At 40.2% G+C, this 17,579-nt stretch overlaps 2 protein-coding genes across 2 annotated transcripts; one reads left to right on the top strand and one right to left on the bottom strand.

Moving 5' to 3' along the window:
- Positions 1–230: 230 nt before the first annotated feature.
- LOC144640401 (uncharacterized) lies at positions 231–1,914 on the bottom strand. Its single transcript, XM_078499564.1, has 2 exons — positions 1,905–1,914; positions 231–1,588 (listed from the first exon to the last, which is right to left on the bottom strand). The coding sequence occupies exons 1-2, from the start codon at positions 1,912–1,914 to the stop codon at positions 231–233; spliced, it is 1,368 nt and encodes a 455-aa protein (XP_078355690.1).
- A 6,959-nt stretch (positions 1,915–8,873) lies between these two features.
- On the top strand, positions 8,874–17,127 carry LOC144642463 (uroporphyrinogen-III synthase-like). Its single transcript, XM_078501419.1, has 9 exons — positions 8,874–9,127; positions 9,435–9,543; positions 10,591–10,662; positions 10,774–10,848; positions 11,486–11,563; positions 12,755–12,838; positions 13,039–13,124; positions 14,452–14,544; positions 16,643–17,127. The coding sequence occupies exons 1-9, from the start codon at positions 9,062–9,064 to the stop codon at positions 16,781–16,783; spliced, it is 804 nt and encodes a 267-aa protein (XP_078357545.1). The 5' UTR covers positions 8,874–9,061; the 3' UTR covers positions 16,784–17,127.
- The last annotated feature ends 452 nt before the right edge of the window (positions 17,128–17,579 follow it).

Below are 17,579 nucleotides of genomic sequence, written 5' to 3'. Positions count from 1 at the left end.
AGGAGCAGAAAAATAGGAAACCTTCCTTCCACGTTTGACTGAGGTTGTAGCGTATATTGTGATTACATTTATTTACGGTTTACAGTACTGTAGTTATATAATACAACAAATAAAATCTCTGCTTCCGCTGAAATGTCTTTTATGGTAATGTTTGGTTGACTGATTTCAAACGAAAAACAGCCAGTTTTGGCGCTAGCCAAGGTTATTTTATACATATAAAGTAGAAGTTGTTATGCAAGGCGCTCTTGAAATGCATCCTTGACTTGAACTATAGTTATGACGTGTGGAGCTTGAGTCTTCCTTGTTCTTCGGCGGTTGAACAATCGAGTAAGTATGTTTCTTCTCCAACCAGGGCGTGATCGAAGAACACAGTGAGAGAGCATGAAAGCCAAGATCAGCTCAACAAACCGAAACGACGTCTGGAATGCCATCCACGGCCATGGCTTGGGTGACATAATCTTGGAATAGGCGCCATAAACTCCAAAGAGTGAATAAAGTTGAAGAGCACAGCATGAGATGCTTAGAATACTTGTTATTACCGTGATACTGGCAATGTTTTGTATGGCACGCTCTCTACCGGTCGGGCCAAAAGTGGCTTTGGGTTGTCTTTGTCCCTTGGCTTGTTTTGGGCCCTGGCTGGGAACCTTGTGTTTGGTACCAAGAGCTCCAACGGTAAGGTTATTGCCAAACCCAAGGGGCTGTATTGTGTAAGCGACTTTTGGACCACCTCTGTTGTGATCGTTTTGTGGTGTGCTTGGTTGTCTAGCTGTTTCTTTTTTCTCACATGAAGGCTCCTTTTCTGCAGCACGTCGCTCAGCTGACTTTGATTGCAGACCCTGCAGATTCCACTCAGCATTTACCATTTCACAAATTCGATTTCGAATATTGCGAGTTTTAATCACAACTCGTGTTCCACTGTAAAGGAAAGAGATTGAGTTGAGAAGCCCCCACACTATAAAGAATGACTGGCACACAATCAATAGCTCCGTACTATCAGCTTCGATTGCAGCGGTCGTATCTGACACAATGACAACGGAAAAGTGCACAAGGATTATGCCGGCAACGAAACGAAGACTGCTGAGTTTTGGTGAAACGAGCTGAATCTTGGCAACCTCCAAGAAAGCAACATGCACGAGGCAATATGCAGACATAAGGCAGGGAAATGCGATGCCAAAAAGAGGTCTATCAACCCATAAGGGACAGTTTGGAATGTTTTCTCCAGATTCGTATGGGTCAATCAAAAGATACAAACTCCTTGTGATACCAAGTGCTACCAGAAGCCAGTTAATTGAATAGTAGAGGTTTCTTCGGGCAAACCTGCTGTTAACGTCTGGAGTCCGACTGAATATCGCCCACAATGATCTGCATGCCAGGATAGCAAACGCAATAGCCATTCCTATCCAGTGTAGCTCCCATGTGTGTCCCCACTGCTGTTTGGCTACTGGCCAGTCAGGACCTGGCTCTGGAGCTGGTGTGACCATACTGGAGGAAGCTGTACCAGCTACTGTGGGAAGCTGATGGGTTGTAGTGTTTGTTGCTGTAATAACGTTTGGTGTAGCGAGACAAACGATGAAGAAAAGTACACCGTCTGCAAAGAGACAAATAAAAACCTTGAGATTGGAGTGCAAGTACGAGATCAAGAATAAGTACGTTCCCAGAGCCGTCACTCCTCCCTGTTTCTGACCAGTTGAACCGAAGAATATCGGTACGAGTTTGGTGTAAAATGTGATAATCGAAAGCATACGCGCTAGGTTTGAGGCACTGTATGTCAATCTATTTTAACATTCTCTCTTGATTTATAACTATTTTCATAGCAAGTAAATCTAAGAAATTTGCATGGAAGTTGCATCTTCAGTAATGGCGTAAAACAGCGAAATTATTATCGCCAGAAAAGGTGAGCTTACCTCCGAACATGTCGATTCTATGTTTCTTCCTCAAATCCTTTACTTGATAGTTGTACTAGTTGTACTACTTTCTCCAAGTGTCGTCCAAAATTTAGAATGGCTGGGCTGAGAAGCATCTAAAATAGATGAAATCAACCGTACACAGTTAAGTACAGCACATCAACTTAAAACGCTTGAATAGAGTTTGTAATTGCTTTAGTCGTGTGCATAAAAGCGATATTAAAAGAAGGCAACCGCTAGAGCTTACTTGAACCAAATGTTAATTGAAAAAGCTCTAGCGGCGCAATTATCGGCAAACATGAAACGGAAGCAGAGCAAGTTTAAAAGGTAGCAGCAATAATGTAGCTTTTAGCTACCGTAACTTAATAACGATAAGGCTTTTAGTGCTAGTATTAACATATAAAGCACTTGCATCCAAAATTTAACTCAATCACTATTCAAATTTCTTTAAAAAACGATGTCAAAGATTTTAAGAAACAATTGATTTGTTCTTGGGTAAGTTTAAATTTTCGTTTGGCAAGTACACAAAGCCCTAAGTCATCTTTGCGTGCTGTCAGGTTTTTTGAAGCGCTCAAAGCTGTGCAGTGATTTGTTACAATGATGACATTCTATTGACAGTCTTAACTGGGTCAGATCACTTTATGCTTTATATTTGCGTTCAACTGCGTTGATTTATGAACCAAAAAGCGAGAAGATATCAGGAGGAGAAACCATGGAAAATTGTAAAACTCCGCTTAAAGATGAGAAGAGATATTTTGTAGCTGTAAGTCATATTACGACCGCTATCGAAGAGATTGAAATGTGTGCAGATTATTTTTCAAACTAAGTCGACTTCCATTATCCCTTCATTAAAATACACTGAATGCTGGCCGGGGTGGTCTACTAACTATGATTCAGCAAAATGCTCCATCATTCTCAAAAGATCCATTAGCGGCGCCGGATTCTCAAGCATCAACTTAAAAAGAATGTCATTTATAGACTGGTCCGACAAATATAGCCACCTTTAAAATTCCATCTAGTTGGTGTTTAGCAATTATTGGTCCATTTCTGTGACATAAAAATGTAATCGGCATTCTTTGCGCTTACCGGCTCTTAACTACTACCTCTAGAGTTAGTCTCGGAGCAAATGAAGAACGGCGAATAGGTCAATTTGATCACGCCCGATTATTGTACGTTCTAGAAAACATATCCTCCTTTTTTCTTCGCAGGTGATTAATGCCTAATAACAAATAAAGCAAATTAAACCTGCATCCCTTTTGTGTGCAAAAATAACCTATGGATTGTTCAGACCCAGCTTGACATGTAAAAAATCACTGTTGTGCCATTGCAATGGAAGTTCGTTCTTTAATTGAGGAAACATTGCCCTCAGGCGTTCGGATTCTAACTATAGCGTTACTGCCGGCAGAAACATTCAGGAAAAATAGAAAAAAAATATTGTAAAAGAGTTTTTTTCCTTGGTAAGTCACATCACTTTTAACAAAATCTCATCTCATCTAGAAATCCAATTTCACTGGTAAAAAAGGTAGGATATCTTAGTTGACGAAAACACAGTGATAAGTTAATTGTAAATGCGATGACTAGAGTTTAAGATAAAAGTAAATATTGACTTTCAAGGGCGGAAGAGAAGATTTAATAATGCCTCGCAAATTCATTTCAATGCCTTTATTTTTTTTTTGGAATAAACACTTTCAAGAAAAAATCAGAAACGTTTGAGCTGATGATATTTTTGCATCGATTAAACAGCTTTCTTTGGCTAAAAAATAAGGCATTTTCATTTTGCAGTTTTCTTGCTATTTCCATCTTTTGTGCTATTTGCATTTTTGTAGGAAGTACATACACATCAGTTCATTTTAATTTCAATTGATTCTCATCATGCAGAAAAATGCCAGTTTCTGTCTCAAGAAGAATCGCAAAAAGAAGATTTTGGATTTTTTGATTTTTGCAATGTGTTAAGAGCATTAACACTATGCTTCTGTAAACTTTCTTGTAAAAATCAAAATCTTTGATAAAGGCTCAGTAAAATGAAGAAATGGGTGTAAAAATCGATATCTGTCATAATGTCTACCCATGGCCGTAACTAGCAAGAGCCATGACGAGGCACTTACTTCGTCTAGATTTTAACCCAAAATGGAAAAAACAAAACAAAAAAAGGGTTTAAAATGTTTTCAAACTCGGAGCGCAAATAAAATTTAAAAGCGTGAAATATTTCGTCTGATATCATCCAGACTTCATCAGTCAATGAGGTGGTGTTTTGCGCTCCGAGTTTGAAAACATTTTAAACCCTTTTAACTATGTATCCGGAGCAGGAAACCAATATTTTCAATTGTAAAACAAAATACGTTTGGTTGGGAAAAATAACCCTAGTTGAAGAAGATTTATTTTTCTAACGAAATAACTTATAAAAATGTTGAAAAAGGCCAGTTCAGAGCTTCTAGATTTCAAAATTTTCTGGGGCATGATCCCAGATCCCCTTAGTAAGATCTTGCCTCGTCTACGCCTTAAGTCTTGCTTCGGCCTTGGTTTACCCTTGATGATGTAAGATGTAATCACATTTGAACATATTGCGTTTCTTTCAGGCTTTCAAGTGTAAAGTTGAAATACTTGGGATCAAATCTCCTAGTGATATGTTTTTCATAATTACCGTACCCAAATTCGCCAGTAGCCAATCAGAAGCGCGATCTACTGTCCTGATATCCTACGATATCAAGTCACTGACCTGATATGCCACCATATCACGGTCACTTTGAAGTACAATAGTGTTACCGTACGATGAATTGAAAAGAGGTTTTACCAATAAAACGGAACCTTGTATTTTAAATTTAGCTGGTGTTTAGTGGTCGTAAAAGGAGAAAAACTTTCCCGCCAAAACTAAACTTGAGCGCGCTCGCCAATTGCGCGATGTTTGCTGCTGAGAACTGAGACATTCAGACTGAAACAATGGAGTCGGAATTTTTTCACATTTTTCGCTAAATTTGGATTTGGAAATTTAAAGAATACTAAGAATGAAACTCCAAACAAACAAGTGGGAAAAAGGGAAGAAGAGGAACTTGTTTAAAGTGTTGAAGACCAAAAACGTATTAATACAAGCTAGCAGGTCAACACAATTTGTACTACGTACATGTACCTGGCAAGCATGGCTTCAACAGAGCGATAAATATAACCGGATTTTTGGCTGAATTTGGGTACGGTAAATACCTAATCGTACCTTTTTGGTACGCTTCGGCTGCATATCAGGCTCGTTTGGTCTCGCCATGGGTATTTTGGCTCGACTGCGTCTCGCCAAAATACGAACCATGGCTCGACCAAACTCGCCTGATATGCCACCGAAGCGTACCAAAAAGGTACGATTAGGTATAAATAGCGTGGATTGCCTTGAACATAAATTAGTCACACTGTACAAATGGCACACGCGACTTAAGAATGGTCTAACTCTAGGGTAGTTTTCTAGGCTACTTACATGCGTACAAAGTTGGATGAAGCTAGTTAACACTGGCCAAGCCGTTCACAGACCTTCACAGCAAAAACGTATTGACCACCTACAAGCTATGCTCGGTTTATGTTTGTTTCCTGAAAGTCTGCTCTTTCTTAAGAAGTAAGTGGGGCGTGTAGCTATCTTCGCGCACATAAATCTTTTAGTGAAGGGTACTCAACGATTATAACATTCCACATTTGTATCGGCCTAAAAGCGCCAACATCACTCTTCATAAAACGGGCCTATATCTGCATTGTGGTTATATTCGTCCTTTTCAGCATAGTGTTGTTATTGATTTGTTAATGTTTTTGTTGCGTTTGAGTGAACACTGTTGAAAGAATTGTTTTCAATTGACTCTTAAGATGTCAGTAATACTACTTTGATAATACAAAGCTATTTTGAGATAATACAAAGCTATTTCTGAAAAGTTTCAAGGTTTGTTGCCTGTCAAAGCTAACAGCTAACTTACTGCCTTGTGGCACTTCCTTAAAGTTGTTTTGAGACGAAACGGTCTAAGATTTTCCTTGTACGTTTTAATATACCGTAAAATTCCGGTTATGAGCTACGGGCTTATACAAGTTTGTAAGTTATTTGGGCGGGCATATAAACGGAGGGTCATATATCCGGGGTGGCACGGGGGAGGGGGGGGTTTAAGCGGAATAAAGAAACGTTTCGAAACGAGCCACGGCAGTGTTGATTGAAGTACGTTTTTAGGTTAAAACGTTTTAGGTTAAAAGGTTTCGAAACGAGCCACGGCAGTGTTGAAGGAAATACGTTGTTAGGTTTAACAGTTATAGTATAGCAACATCTACCCACCATTTGTGAGTACTGTCATCCAGCCAAAAAAAGGTGGGGCTGTTTCCAGGTAAGATGGTCCTATAACCAGGGGGGCTTATAAGCGGATGGGGGGGGGGGGGGGTGGTGTATAACCGGAATTTTACGATAATTTATTACTCTTATATTGTATTTTGGCATTTAGTTATCTTTTAGGTAAATATAGATGCTGTACCATGTTTAACTTATTCAGGGATGTTAATAGAAAACTTTATAGCTACTTCAGGTAGATCGGTAAAATATTTTCTTTCGTTTAATAAACACAGGTCGCCCAAGCTCGATGGGCGTCCGTAACATAGTACGGACGAGAATTAAACATGACCTTGAACTTGAGCTATTTTGAATTCGGAATTCGGAAGTTGGAAGTTGGAAGTCGGAAGTCAGAAGTTGAAAGTCGAAGTCGGAAGGAGGAAGTCCATTTGATAGCAGCAGAAGAAGCCTTTTTTAAGCAATGACGTGTAAGTGATGACGTCGTCGCTTTATGCAAGCAGCCGATCGACTAGCCTCCCACGCAGTCGTTTTTAAGGGCGATAGTGTTTCACTCCTTCTCACAGCAAAGGACAAGTTTGATAAGCAAGCGATTAATCGTAGCCAGAAAATTTAGAAATTGCTTTCATCTGAATGAATTCAAGCGAAACATTTTTATCTTGGAAGCACACGGTGCTAACTGCTCTAATCAATTGTTTTGTTCTAACCTACGATCAGGCGTTATTTTTCTCGCGGCGGAGTTATTTTTCTCCTTTCCTTCGCCGCGAAAAAAAGAAAGCCTGATCGCAGGTTAGTTTTGGTCTCGTCCCGCGAACATCCCTGGTGCTGACCAGAAGGATCGCGGTCTCTGGGGACGAGAATGGTTCCGCGAACAGCTTCTTGCGGTCAAGGTCAACCTTTCGGATTTTGTTAGGTAAAATCTGATTGCCGGGCTTAGGGAAGGTACGTTTTTTATTAGGGGGGGTGGGCCGGGGTATTTTAGAATTTTTTTGCAAAAAAATTCGTGGCCCTCCCACTTCCTAGAATGTTTTGTTGCATGACCCTCCACAAACACGCACACAAAAACATGTGACCCTCCCCCCACCTACTCAGTGGTTCCTTGGGAACAAAAATAAACGGGAGTGTTGCTGACCTTAACGCTTTCTGGTAGCTTCATCTGTGCACAAAGCAACTATTACAGGGTTTTTAATAAGAGTAAAATTTGGACCTCTAAGAGTGCATTTCCTGCATTCTGGAGGAAGAATTAGGTTATTTCAACAGAACCATACATTGTCATTTTATACAGCTAGAATACGTAAGTGCTCTTAAACGTTTTTCATATATTTGATTCTAGCCGATAGTGGTAAATCACGAACAACTCTTTTACCAGCGATGGCCAGTTTTCTGGCCAAGCAGAAAAGACTCCATTCCATCACCAATGGCCGGAAAACTGGCCAAACAAAACAAACTATCTTTCTTTTGGAAAAACTGGGCACTACTTGGAAAAGCACATGCTTTGAAAAACTGAAGGGTAATGAAAGCGGTTTGAAACGAGGAAGACATTTTAGGGTCTTTTTTTTAAACCATGCGTTGCCCATGTTATGTTTGTTGCCACTATTTATGTTTTTTTTTTTTCATGTTAATTTTTTCCATGCCGAAACAAAGTGTAACCGTCCCCCTCCTGTGAAAAAAACAGGTTTGGCCCTCCCCAATTTGTAAAAATTTTACTGATGACCCTCCCCTCTGAGGCCCCGGCCCACCCCCCCCCCCCCCCAATAAAAAACGTACCTTCCCTTAGCGGCGGAAAGAAATGTTGGCCTCTGTTAAGCAGGCGTTTCAGTGTGGGGAGGAGTGAAACACGATCGCCCCTAAAAACGACTGCGTGAGACCGATCGACAGGATCTTTTTTATTCTTTTATTCTGTTGTCTGTTTAGCGCAATCGAACAGAAATCAAGTTTAACTTGGAAAACAAGAAATCGCCGTGTAGAACAAAAAATCAAAATAGTCCAGTGCTGTTAGAATTGAACACTATCATGTATACACGAAAGAGTTTAAATATATATGATGGGATCTATTAGATTTAGTGGACAGAAACTTCTTATATACAGGGCCGTTGTGAGCAAGAGACCGTTTGACCTTTCTCGCAGATAAAAACTGAGCTTGGTCGCGCGTACCATTTGTCGTTTATCAGATGTCACGCTTCTTAATAATGCTGTTTTTTTTAAATGAGACAAAATAGGGAAATCTAAACAAAATTAAAAATATAAAATAAAATTTCATAGTTGTTCTTGGCCTGTAAATTCATAAACGAGAATGTAAGCTTTAGTAGGATAAAACTCTTTTCACGAACAAGGTGCCAGCTACTTTTATTTAAGTGAAGTTTTTGACAAATTTAATGTAAAACTCCTTGTGAAATGTCATCGCTTCTGCATGCGTTGCGTGCCTTTTATTAGTTAATCATTCTGTTGGTCGAAACAGCTAAGTGGAACGCCTTGTTTTGGGTAGCCAGTTGTATGCGTTCGGTTTGGGGATTGGCGTGAAGCACAACGACAAAAATATCCAAAAATATCCAAAACCCTTTTTATTTTCGCGATACTTTCCAACTACCAGCTACAAGACCGAACGCCTGGAACCACTTGCGTGACAAGTTGTTCTGGCGTGATGTTGGGTTCCAGTTCCTCTCGGACCCCAGAAAAACAGTATGGCGGCCGTAGTCACGGAAAATCTGTAGTTATTTTTCTGTGCCTTTTCCCTTGTTATAGATCAGATAAGAAGAAGAAAACGCTTCGTGATCAAGAGAATATCACAAAAAAGGATCTGCATGTTCAATGGTCAGATAAGGCGAATCTTTGACGAGGTTTAACTCTGTCCCAAAGGTTGAAAATGGCGCCGCTTGTTGTGTTGTTTCGATCTCCAACTGCACCGCCTGCAGAGGACGAATACCACAAGGTAAGAAATATGAATAAATGGAATAAATGACCAGCTAGGAAATTTGTGAGCGATCGTTACTTAAAATGGGGGACAATAATCTGTTTGTACCGCTGCTGATTTGTAGCAGTAACCGATATATTTAGAATTATTTTTGATCAATATCTTTGAGGAAAATTATCTAGGCTAGCTGTCAACATACTGTTTCTTTAGTGCTTAGCTTGCGAGGTTAAAACAAGTGTAGAATGTTTTTTATGAACTTGTTTTGCAAGTTCTAAAATGCACTGCGATATTACAAACAGTAATATTTTCTCTCTCATTTTGTCAGGAATTACTGGCTCACGGTTTTGAACCATACTCAATTCCAGTCCTTTCATTCAAGTTCGATAACCAACAGGAGCTGACCCAAAAACTTAAAGAATCAAGCAAATATGGAGGTACTGCATATACAACTATTAGGGGTGGGGTGGCAGCCCGGGGTCGGGGGATTAAAAAGCCTTTTTGTGCTTGTAACAAAACAAGAGGGGTGCTTGGTCCACCTACATGTTGGCCTCCTCATAGAGCAGTTTTCAATTGAGTGTCGTAAAACCAAAACCAAAGTAATTACTCTGGCTAATCACAAAGGACACAGACAGTCCAGTGAACCAATCAAAACTCGAAGCAAATACATGTAGCTGGCACGAAGCGCGGGAAAACGTGCGCAAGCTAGTCACGATTGGTTTTGGTTTTACTCCTGATTGTCTGTGAAAGTGGCGCAAGATTTTTAAGCCAATCACTAAGCGTAGTAATGCAAAACCAAAGCAAACGCAATTTACTTTCGACACTCAAGTGAGAACCGCTCTAGAGCCACTATCACTGGAGACTACATCAGGGCGGTAAAGGGGGGGTCCCAATCACGAATCATGAGACACATATATTTTTTGACCATTTCACAAAGCATGTCTTTGGATAAATTAATTTTTAAAGAAAATAAGCTTTGACTGATTAGTTAATTCGTGTCACATTTACATGTACCTTTCATTAGCCAAGTTGCAAAACTTGATCTCTCAGGCGAGTTCACAGTGTAAAATCAGTCTTTGGCTTCAGTATCATTCGTCAATTTTGTTTCGATGCCATAAAATGATTTTTGAGTACTCAATCTATCTTCGGTTTTCACAAACGTGCTCAGCTTGCATCAAGAATAACCGTCCTCAAAATAAGCAGATCACGCGTCACACTAGACTGGAAATTAACAAATCACGGGCAGATTTGAGCTGCTTTCATGTGTCACACGCTTATTCTTTTCCAAATCATTCGTCACGCATAACCCTTTTACAACCCTGTATATTTTAACCTGATTTAGTAGGATTTGAGAATGTGTTATAGAGTTGGGGTGGTGTTTTTGGTGGCTCAAGTACTTTTTGTCAATTTTGTCAATTTGTAACATTGAAGAGGTTTTTAGCGATATTATGCAATTAATTGCTCAGAAACTTTGTGCTGGGTAGGTATGGTCCTTACAAGCCAGCGTGCAGTGGAAGCTATAGAACTCTGTGTGACTAACTTTATATCACATGAAGGTAAGTGTACATTTTGTTGTGCCAGTATATATTGAAAATTCCTGCTTTCTTAACACAGTTTCATACTCAGAAATTATATTTGTGATGTAATGCATAGTTTCTTGTTCTCAGTTTGGAGAAGTAAGACTGTGAAAGGATGGCAAGAGAAGGCAGTATTTGTGGTTGGAAAAGCTACAGCAAAAGCTGGTAAGTTATGCTGCCTAGTCATAGTTTTGGTGGCCTAATGGTTAGTGCACGATGGCCTAGCGGTTAGTGTGTTAAATTCAAGATCAAACGGTCCAGGTTCAGGCCCTGGCTGAGGCACCATGTTGTGTGTTTGGGCAAAACACTCTCCATTCAGCTGTAAAAGTTGGTGCCGACAATGCTGGGTTAACCCTGCGATGGACTAGCATCCCATCCAGGAGGGAGAAGAAATACTCCTAGTTGCTAAATGCTATGAAAACCAGGATAAGCTCCGGTCTGATAGGTTACTAGGCTCAAACACAGACTTTACTACATGTACCTATTTACTATGAATGTGGTTGCAGGCTCCTTTCCAAACTTCCTACTCATTCCACCCTTCCTACCCCTAACTTTTCTCGAGTCAGTAGAATAAATTTACAGGAATTACTAGTCAAAGAAATTTGATCTAAAAGAGATCTGTGGAGACAAGTTAGGAGATGTCAAACAAGTGTGCAAGCAGTTGTGTTGACTGTATGTAAATGCCTGTAAATAGGCTAATGGTAGTATTAAATTGTGCACAATTTATGTTAGTAAGCAATATTAGTCATGTTTATTACATATACCATAAAAATTTAAGGTAATTTTGTCTCTTTACTTTTAGCCCATGAGAGACTTGGACTGGAAAGTTGTGGACATGATGCAGGCAGTGCTGATGCTCTGGTGCCAATCATTCTTCAATGTGAGACTTGCTGTTCTTTATGTTTTCTTTTTCAGTTTTACTTTTTCTTGTCATAATTTATACAGTCACTTACTTTATTGTTGCCAAAAATTCTTCAAGGTTGGTCTTATGTTGTAAGCACTTAATGATGGCCAATTAGTTATGGTAGGTTAAGTCTAAGTTTGAGACTAGTTGCCCATCAGGCCAACTTGTTTATCTCTTGCAATGATCTGAAGCATGAAGCAACTAAAAGAATTTTCAACTCTCCCTGGATGGGTGAGGGTTACCTCCAGCATTTTACTTGCTGGGTTCTACTTTCATACTTGCCAACCCCAGAGTACAAAAATCTGGAGACGTCTAGAAATCTTAATGCATTGTAAGGATATTGATACTCTCCGTAAATCAGACTGGGAGATTTGATGAAAAACTTGGAGGCTCCAGGAAAACCTGGAAAGTTGGCAGGTATGCCAATACACCTGGGTGGAGTGATCGTACACTGTGAGAGTAAAGTGTCTTACTGTCGTAGACCACAGCTTGAACCCATATACCTTAAAACCCTGCCCTATAGTCCAGGGCTTGAACCCATATACCTTAAAACCCTGCCCTAGTCCAGGGCTTGAACCCATATACCTTAAAACCCTGCCCTATAGTCCAGGGCTTGAACCCAGACTGTTTGATGCAGAGTCAAGTGCACTAACCATAGGGCCGGCATGCCTCACATAATTAAATGTGGAGAATAGTATTAGCTAATACACAGGTGATTCATTAAGGTCTGGTGGGCATCAGGTATTGCACCTGGGCAAAGTCCTCTTTGGGCAAAGTCATGTACACATCTGGTCAATTTGCCTGGTGGCTGGCCCTTAATCATGAAACTTTTGGTTATACACCATTTTAATAAGTCAAGATGCCATTTTGAATATTTAACTTTCCGCGAATGACGTCGTTAATGAAATATTCATTTGTGCTTTGACGTATTAAAATGAAGTATCTAACATTGTAATAGGCCGAGGTGTCATTTTGAATATTTTGTTAATGACGTCATTTGTGGAAAAATAAAAAATTCAAAATGGCCCCTTGACTTATTAAAATCGTGTATATCAAAGAAAATAACTGAGTGAACTTTGTTTTTAACTCTCCCTTTTTGATCATTGTAGATTTTGGGTTTTTTGTGCATGTATGAATACATTTCTCTTGTCTTTGCAATCTGTTCAGCTGTCAAGCCAGGCAGTGACCCATTATTGTTTCCATGTGGTAACTTGAGAAGAGAGACAATACCAAATGAGATGGCCAAAGCAGGTAAATGTCATAGATCCCCTGTGTTGTCTTTAAAATGGTTTAATGAAACCAGCTTAACTAAACCAGTTTAACTAAGCCAGTGTAACTAAACCTGTTTAATGAAACTTGCTGAGTTGGCTTGAATTGGCCACTAAATTTACTCTTAAGATGAACCAGTCTATTACACACTGCTTTTAATATTCAACACTTTGATGTTACAGAGATAGCACTTGACGGCATTCAGGTGTACAGCACATGTGCTGATTCAAAGATAAAGCAATCTTTGGAAGATTTTATACGAGAAAAGGTAATGTTTTGCCTTCAGAGCTAACAACTTGAAGCCTTAGTTGTTCACTTACTATGCAGTTATTGCAATTAAATCCATGTCCTTCTATCCCGGGGGGGGGGGGGGGTGGCGGGCCTTCTATATCAACCTCAACAATGACATCTCTAACGAAACATTTCTAAAGAAAATTATTTATGCAACAGTACAATAGCCCTGCCTGTGCGTGAAAAATCTTGGTACATATGTGTGCCATCCTCATAACTTATCGTATCTTTTGGTATACTTCGCAGCATATCAGGCGAGTTTGGTCGAGCCATGGTTCGTATTTGGGCGAAACGCAGTGGAGCCAAAATACCCATGGCGAGACCCAATGAACCTGACATGTTGCCGAAGCATACCAAATAGGTACCATACCCAATTTTGGCCAAAAATCCGGTGATATTAAGTAAGTGGCTAGATATCACAGGAAATCAGGACAGTAGACAAAGCTGCTGATTGGCTAAGGTGCGAATTTGGGTACGGTAAGGTCAGAAACAACGGCGTAAAATGACCAAACTGGATTCTGAGTTTTTCAGCCAGGAAAATTAATTCTTCCATGGATCATTAAAACTACTACTATCCGTGATTCTTCCCCGGGGGGGGGGGGGGGGGGTACTCCCATATGTGGCCTATATAGGTATGTGCCGCCCAATAGGGTATGGTTTTTGAGGTTTCCGGTCCTTAAATAGGGTATCATTTTTGCTCCTTTTGGTAATGTGTTCCCGGTGTGATCCTTAGATAGGGTACCTAAATTCTATTAGCTAAAATGAACCCCCAGCTAAACGAAAAAAAGATATCTTAAAACTGAATTTTCTGTTCAGGTATTAGAAAAGCGATTTTATAAAGATTTGTGTCTTGCCGTGCGCGGTTAGCCGTTTTTTGGATCGTCACGGAACGCTTCTCCTCCCCTTGAATAGGGTGTCATTTTTCGGTTTTGGGCCTTGAAAAGGGTATCAATTTTCGCTTTCTTTATCCTTAAATAGGGTCAGGGTTTAAGAACCTTGGCGGCACACCCCTATCCGAAATTTATGGGAGTACCCCCCCCCCCCCCGGGATTCTTCTAAGGTTCAGGAAGCAAATCAAAGGCATTCTTCAGGAGGGTTAGATGAACAATGGCCGAGAGGACGGTATTCTTTAGGGTGACCCATATTTGACCCATATTTGGTGCAGTATTGTTTACCGAATTAAAAAATTCAGGACAGTCCACAAGATAGGGTGCGGATTTTATTAAAAAATGCTATAGCTCATTTCTAAGACTGACTATTTTTAATAGTGACACTGTAACTTTCCTCTTATTTCTTATTTTTAGGTTGTTCCATCGTATGCCGTATTCTTCAGTCCTTCAGGAGTTAACTTCACACAAGATGTTCTTTCTGGTATTCCTCAATGGTGTAATGTCAAGGTACGACTGTTGAGGCTGTTGCACTTCATTAAAAGCTGCTCCAATTTGGGCTTTACTTCCCAGGAAAAAAGTCGTACAGAACTGGATCAATTGATTGTTGTATGGCGTTGGTTGGAGCGTTGGGGTTCACGGACTTCCCTCTTGCTGTGTTAGAAAAAATGTACACATTTTCTCTATTTTATTTTACTCACATCAAGCCAGTATTCCCCTTGTGAAGGTGGATCTCACTGAAGGGTATTTTATAGGGAATTAAATCAACCATGACAGCGACGCCGAGGACAACGTTGATTAGAAAGTAAATTGATATTTTACAAGTTAATGAATCTCGCGATTATCTTAGCAGCAATCTTTGTCTTTCCTTCGATGTCAGATTCGGCGCCAGAACTATCCTAAGCTGAGTATATTCGCCGTTGTGGATCACGTTTTCACCATAACGTAGAATTTGGCCATTTGAAAGAGAACGGCAAAGAAATGTATAGAGATTTACAATGCAAGCTGTGTAGAGCGACGTTCCCGTAGCCGTTGCCGTTAAGCCTGGTTCACACTAACGACACAACAACAACATATAAAGAAAAGATTAGTTTCATCCTTGTCATTATGTTCCTTCTATGTCATGTTATGTTGTTTACATTGGTTTTGTCGCTAGTGTGAACGACGAGAGAATGAAAAGACTGATTTGCGTGTGGTAGCCTTTACTCTTATAGGGGATAAATAGGTTCGCGGATCGACGGATTAAAGGACTGGTCAATAAGTACCAGGGGGGGTGGGCCGGAGCAATTGGAAAAGTGGTGGCTCGAAAATTTGTGACCCACCCCTTCCTTTTGGCTCAAAACTGACTGACCCACCCCTGATAGGGGGTTAAAAATTACATGACCCACCCCCTTCGCTAAAAAATCAAGGAGCCAATCATTTCTTTATTATCTGTTAGGGCTTCACGTTTTTTGATTTGACATCAGTTTCTGAGTGAAATTCCCTACATATACCACCCTAATTTTCCCTGATGGACACTGCAGTTCCATGTACGTCTTTTCCCGTTTCTTAACACAGCGAAGAAGAATGCGGAATTTATCACTTCTTATACTAGTCTTTTGTAAGTTTTCCACATATTTGTGTGTAAAGTCCATGGGAAAATTAAGATACAAACATATGCAAAAACTGAAACAGTTTGTAATATTAATTCATAAACAACTATTGAAGAGTTCATATTTTTATACAGAATTTGATAACAGAAACTTCAACCACTGTACATCATTCATATTTGCAAAGTGTTTGAGTTTACTGGTATTAAAAGGCTTAAAGCCCAGCGCGAATCTATGCAGGTTGAAGAGAGACAGGCAAACCTGAAGTTATGATCACAAGCCATCTAGGGAGGTCAGGGGGCATGCTCCCCCAGGAAATTTTTATATTTGGGCCTTCTGAAACCCCTAGAAATTCATTACAAAATGCTCACATGGAGAAATTTATCAATTTTATATACTGACAGATTTTCTTGGAACTATAAAAGTTTAAAGTTAGTGAATAAATAAGATGACCCACCCCCTAAGTTTGGATCAAAATTATATAACCCACCCCATTTCGAGGGCTCAAAAAGGGATGACCCACCCCCTTTCTGCTCCGGCCCACCCCCCCCCTGTACTTTTTGACCAGTCCCAATAAAGCGCACGGATTGTGGATTTTTGCTACACATTGAGCGGATTCGCGGATTTTGAAAATACAGCGGATCGCGGATAAGCTGAGACTTTTGGCCCGGATACCGAACTCTTCATGTCAGGAAGTTTGGATCGTGGATAATAAACGAAGCTCGGATCACTTTGGTGGGTCTTCGACGGTTTGTTGGCGGAAATGTCGCAAAAACAAACAGTGAAACGAAACTTCCTAAAAAATTGACATAAAAACAACACCTACTGTCCATTGCGGTGAAACTATATCACACAAAGTTTTCAAGAAATACGGATTCAGATTTGAACGAAAATAGCGGCCGATTTACGGATTTAGCCAAAAAATAGCACGGATCCGCAGAATTTCGTACACCTATTCATCCCCTCCTCTTACATCAACAGTTATGGACGAAATCCTTTTATATTCTTTATATTCACAGCTTGTTGCGATTGGTAAAACTACAGCAGAAGCAATGAAAAACAAAGGTTGGAGTGTGAAAGCAGTTGCTGAACAACCCAATTCACGAGCTTTGGCACAATGTATCACAAACAGTGCAGAGGATGTCAGTGACCCTACATAACAGGCGAAGGCTAGCACAAGAATTGGCCCAAGATGTCCATTTTAATTAATTTTAAACATAAAGTTGGATGTACAACTTTGCGCTGGTGCTAACTGTAAGGGAAGGCACTATAAACAAGGGACAAAATACAGTTACATTATAAACGATTGCCAGATCGAGGAAACAAAATGGTCAATGTAAAAGTACTATTAAAGCATAAGTAATAGATAAGCGGGCGCCAAAAACAAATCGGCCAGCGGAGAGCATCCTCACAGAGATCCCCTTCCCAGGCCCACTCCATTCGCTTATTTGTTCGCCCTTCACCTAACACCCAGCAGGCCACCAATAAAATCTGGTGGTTTAAACAGTGTGGTCTTTCTTTTTAAATAAGAACTGATTGTAGTACTGGCCATCAAGCACAAAATTTGTAAAGAAACATTTGCATTTCTCATCAAGGGAAACGTTGGTGAACTACTGTAAACAGCGCTAACATCAAATTGACGAAAAATCTTCTAGAAAAATTATATCCTTAGCTGATCCACCAAAGTTTCCTCGCTCAGTTTTGAAATATTATCTCGTGATTGCCACTAGGTACGTAAGGTAAGTCTGTGTCCGAGCCTAGTGGCCCATACAGCCGGGGCTTATCCCGGTTTCCGTAGCATTAAGCGACTGAGAGTATTGCTACTCCCCCCTGGATGGGATGCCAGTCCATCCCAGGGATTACCGGTACCCCCCCCCCCCCCCCCCCCAGCAGTAAATTCGCCGGTACCCATTTATACACCTGGTTGGAGAGAGGCACTGTGAGAGTAGTGTCTTG

This window comes from Oculina patagonica, chromosome 2, assembly GCF_052425735.1.
Source record: "Oculina patagonica isolate OP01 chromosome 2, crgOcupat, whole genome shotgun sequence".
Lineage (NCBI taxonomy): Eukaryota > Metazoa > Cnidaria > Anthozoa > Scleractinia > Oculinidae > Oculina > Oculina patagonica.
This window is presented reverse-complemented; position numbering and strand designations above follow the sequence as displayed.

Bases quoted from the DNA above. Each gene is read 5' to 3' on its own strand.
- LOC144642463 (XM_078501419.1), top strand. From the start codon at position 9,062: ATGGCGCCGCTTGTTGTGTTGTTTCGATCTCCAACTGCACCGCCTGCA. The intron at 9,544-10,590 runs GTACTGCATATA...TGTGCTGGGTAG, and splicing joins AGAATCAAGCAAATATGGAG to GTATGGTCCTTACAAGCCAG. The intron at 14,545-16,642 runs GTACGACTGTTG...TTATATTCACAG, and splicing joins CTCAATGGTGTAATGTCAAG to CTTGTTGCGATTGGTAAAAC.